Source organism: Sceloporus undulatus, chromosome 1, assembly GCF_019175285.1.
Source record: "Sceloporus undulatus isolate JIND9_A2432 ecotype Alabama chromosome 1, SceUnd_v1.1, whole genome shotgun sequence".
In the NCBI taxonomy this organism is placed as follows: Eukaryota; Metazoa; Chordata; class Lepidosauria; order Squamata; family Phrynosomatidae; genus Sceloporus; species Sceloporus undulatus.
This window is the reverse complement of record NC_056522.1, coordinates 29,471,534-29,475,700: the sequence shown is the minus strand read 5'-3', so window position 1 is coordinate 29,475,700 and position 4,167 is coordinate 29,471,534. Positions and strand designations below refer to the sequence as shown.

The following is a 4,167-nucleotide window of genomic DNA, read 5'->3' as shown; positions in this document are numbered from 1 at the left end:
CCCCCCCCCCGCCCTCACAAACTACAATTCCCAGGATTCCCTGGTTTTTCAAGGGAATTGCCTCCACACTTCCAGATCCCAGCCCCAGAGAATGAGTCTACAGCATAATCAGTGTTGCCAATTTAAGTCCACTTCTGCAGGTGCATTTGGATTTAATAATGATAACAATAATGGTGATGATGATGATAGAGAGATAGATCTTGTAGCACCTTTGAGTCTCACTGAAAGAAAAGTTGGCAGCATGAGCTTTCCTAGACTTAAGCGTACTTCCTCAGATGCATGGGAATTGTAGTTCATTGTGGCACCAGAGCTCTCACAAAACTACAATTCCCAGGGTTCCCTAGCACTGAGCCAGGGCAGTTAAAGCAGTCTCAAACTGGATTATTTCTGCAGTATGGATTGGACCTTGAGCATTTTTAATAACCAAGGTCCAAAACACACTGCAGAAATAATCCAGTTTGTGACCACTTTAACTCTCCTGGCTCAGTGCTAGGGAATCCTGGGAATTGTAGTTTGTTGTGGCACCAGAGCTCTTTCTGAGAACGCTCAATGTCTCACAAAACTACACTTCCCAGGGTTCCCTAGCACTGAGCCAGGGCAGTTATTTCTGAAGTGTGTCTTGGATCCAACTAAGGCTGCATCTTCACTCCAGAGACAATCCAGTTTCATACCGTTTTAACTGCCATGGCCCAGTGCTATGAAATCCTGGGAATTGTAGTTTGTTGTCACACCAAAGTTGTCTGAGAAGGCTAAATATCTCAGAAAACTAGAATTCCCAGGATTCCATAGCACTGAGCCAGGGCAGTTAAAGCAGTCTCAAACTGGATTATTTCTGAAGTGTGTCTTGGACCCAACTCAGGCTGCATCTTCACTCCAGAGACAATCCAGTTTTGTACTGTTTTAACTGCCATGGCCCAGTGCTATGAAATCCTGGGAACTAATTTGTTGTCACACCAGAGTTTTCTGGGAGAGAAAGTTAAATGTCTCACAAAACTAGAATTCCCAGGATTCCCTGGCACTGAGCCAGGGCAGTTAAAGGGGTGTCAAACTGGATTATTTCTGCAGTGCAGTTGCAGCCTAACACGTTTCTATTTGGCACAAAGCTTCCTGGGCTTTGATTCCAATAGGAGCCACTTGAACTGCCACGGCTCCATCCATACAGAATCCCTGGGATTTGTAGTTTGGATCAGTGCCCCTCCATGCATTCTTTGGGCAGAGAAGGCAAAAGACCTTATAAAACTACAGATTCTAGGATTCCAATAGGATGGAGCAGCAGCTCTTAAAATGGTGTCAAACTGCATTAATTCTAAAGTGTAGATGCACCAAGAGGAAGGGCGGGAGGAGCTGTCGAGGCGGGTGAAATAATGTTGTGTATGCTGTTATTTCAAACGTGGAACAGACTCCTTCCTCAGAGTGTAGTGGAGTCTCCCTCCTCTTCCCCTCCTTTTCTTCTTTCTCCTTCTCCTTTTTTCTCCTCCCCCTCTTTCTCCTCTGCCGCTGCTGCTACTGTTATTGTGTGCCTTCAGCTCCTTTCTGACTTATCGTGGAAGAGAGGGGTGGTCTTATACGGTGAGTATATCCCAAACACTCTATTTTAAGTTGTAAAGTTGGGGGTCGTCTTATACGCCCAGTCGTCTTATATGCCGGAATATACGGTAGCTGCATGATTATGATGTTATAGCTCTTCATTTATTTCAGGGAAATTTTCAGGCAAATATTCCTAGACTGCATCCTAATTGCCTATTAGGCTATTTAGTAGTAAGTAAACTTTAGTAATAAGTTTATTGCTATTAAATCAGTTCTAGTGCAGATTTCCTTTTTGCATATTTTTGGAATAAATATATTCTACCTCATGATTTTCTTTGTAGATCTGTGACATTATTTCTAGATGGGAACAAGCCTCTAAAGAACAACATCCTGGGAAATGTGAAGGGACAAGAACTGTAAGGCTTACTTACAAGAACAGGTATATAATAATAAATTGAGCTGATGCCTCTGGCAATGTTATTCTTTAAGGCAGATGTATAGGTTAATTACAATCAATGATCAGAACACTGTACAGCCAATGATTAGAACTACCAGGCAACATGGGAATTAATAATAATTAAGAAAATAATAGATCAGTGGTGTAGATCTAAGAACATACAGAGTGCTTTCCCCTCACAATTAAGTAATCACAGTAACAATAGCAAGTACATTTCTATACCGTTTATCAGTGAGCTAGCACTACTTAAGCAGTTTGCAATGTGTAAGCCAATTGCCCCCAACAGGCTTCGCTACTCATTTTACCCACCTACAAAAGTATTAACAATACATCTGAATTTAGGGAGATAGGTAGACTTAATTCTTGGTATTTTTCTTTTGAGAAATTAACCATTGAACTTAAGCTGCTAAGGTAAGCATGCCCCATTTTAACCATCAAAACAGAAATAACTCATGGTGGTTCCATACTGCGGCCTCATAGCACAACCAGCCAAAAGGCATTGTGCAATTATTTTCTCTTCCCTCCTTAACATATCTTTTGTGGAAAAATAGAAGACATTAAGGGGCAAAACAGATGGGCAGGAAGGAGCGGCCAAAAGCCGCTCCCAGCCCAATCGTCCCAGGGTCACAGTGAACATACGCCATGCCCCCGAGGACACCCACTGCCATGCTCCCAAATGGACTGCAGCAAGAAGTGGAAAATAGCCGCTTGTTTTTGGACCTCCTTAGGCAGCCCTGGCACAACCCCAGGGCGGCTTCCAGGGGCATTCATCATCTAAGCCCCACGCCCGTGGAGCAGCCAGAAGCCGCTCCCATCTGCTCGTCTGTTTCAGACCTAAGTTTAACAATTACATCCAGTAAAATTCCATGACTGAGGAAACATCCTTGGTATATCAGATATCCAGAAAACTGGCATTATTCTGTTTTTATATGCTGTAAACTTTTTTAAAAAATCATTTTCAAATTTCCTTCCCTGTGTTTTTTTCCCTGCTGAGAGCTGCTTTTGAAATATTGAAATCATTGAGATTTAAATAGTCTGCATGACTTCTGATTTGGCTTTTAGCCACCCCATCATGAAACTATGCAATGATGGTAGCAAAAGAAAGTACTAGAAAAGAATAGATGATTGCCATTTTCAGCTTTAAGCATTCCCTTGTTTGGTCATCTCCTTCTCCCTCTGCCAATTCCAGAATCAAATTTAATGTCATAATATCCATAGCTTTAGTTCAGAAGTTCATTAACATACCAGAAATCTTTCCCTTTATCTTTTATATTTCATAAAGAGAACCAACAGTACTATACTTAAGAAAACGGAAACCAAAACAAACAAACTTTTACCCAAGGGATGATATTCATAGAATTCTAGCACAGTAGACTAGTTGTAAATTGAAATTTGCTGCACATAGGATAAATAGTGCTAATCAAGTATGATGTAGTTCCATAGAGAAGCAGATATAAATTGGTTCCCCTATCTTTTTTATTCTCCTGCTCTGCAAATCTTAACACTGAGAACTGGAAATTCATATCTGTGTGTCAGTCTTACTTCTTATTTTTGTTTATTTTCCTGGACCACCACATTTTTTTCATAGCCAGTACATTTTTACATATACTGATGTTTACTATCAAGTATTAAAGAAGATTTTGCTTTGTTTGCATTGGATACTCTTTCTAAAAAAAATCAGTTAAAAATTATAGGACTTCAATTATTAGTGCTGAAATAGCACATTTCCATATCTGTGCTAGAACTGCCTTTTTACAAATATCTTTTACAAGTGTGTACTCTTTTTATTTTGTAGGCTTTATTTTTCAGTGCAAATTCGTGGAGAGACTGAAAGAGAAAAGATGCTATTAATGTATCAAACAAATGATCAAATTGTAAATGGTCTTTTCCCTGTAAACAAAGATCTAGCACTAGAACTGTCAGCGCTTTTGGCACAGGTAATTAGTTTTTATGATTTTCTTCCATACCTGTGTTTGTTTAGCAAACATTTTATTCAAAACGAACATTATACACATATGAAATGACACAACCAGGTCAAGTGAGCCTTACATATGTGAGTAAACAAAACATTTTGAGTCTTCTGGAGACCACCTGAAAGCTTCTTTCAAAATGCATCCCAGTAGGTTTTTTTCCTTCTTCTTCTTCTTCTTCTTCTTCTTCTTCTTCTTCTTCTTCTTCTTCTT

At 39.9% G+C, this 4,167-nt stretch overlaps 1 protein-coding gene across 1 annotated transcript in view; it reads left to right on the top strand.

The window, feature by feature from the left end:
- Positions 1 to 4,167, top strand: part of PLEKHH2 (pleckstrin homology, MyTH4 and FERM domain containing H2) — a 133,315-nt gene that overhangs the window by 120,743 nt on the left and 8,405 nt on the right. The window contains exons 25-26 of the mRNA XM_042468290.1: positions 1,869 to 1,966; positions 3,780 to 3,921. Coding sequence (XP_042324224.1) covers positions 1,869 to 1,966; positions 3,780 to 3,921 — 240 coding nt within the window. The remainder of the gene's footprint in view (positions 1 to 1,868; positions 1,967 to 3,779; positions 3,922 to 4,167) is intronic.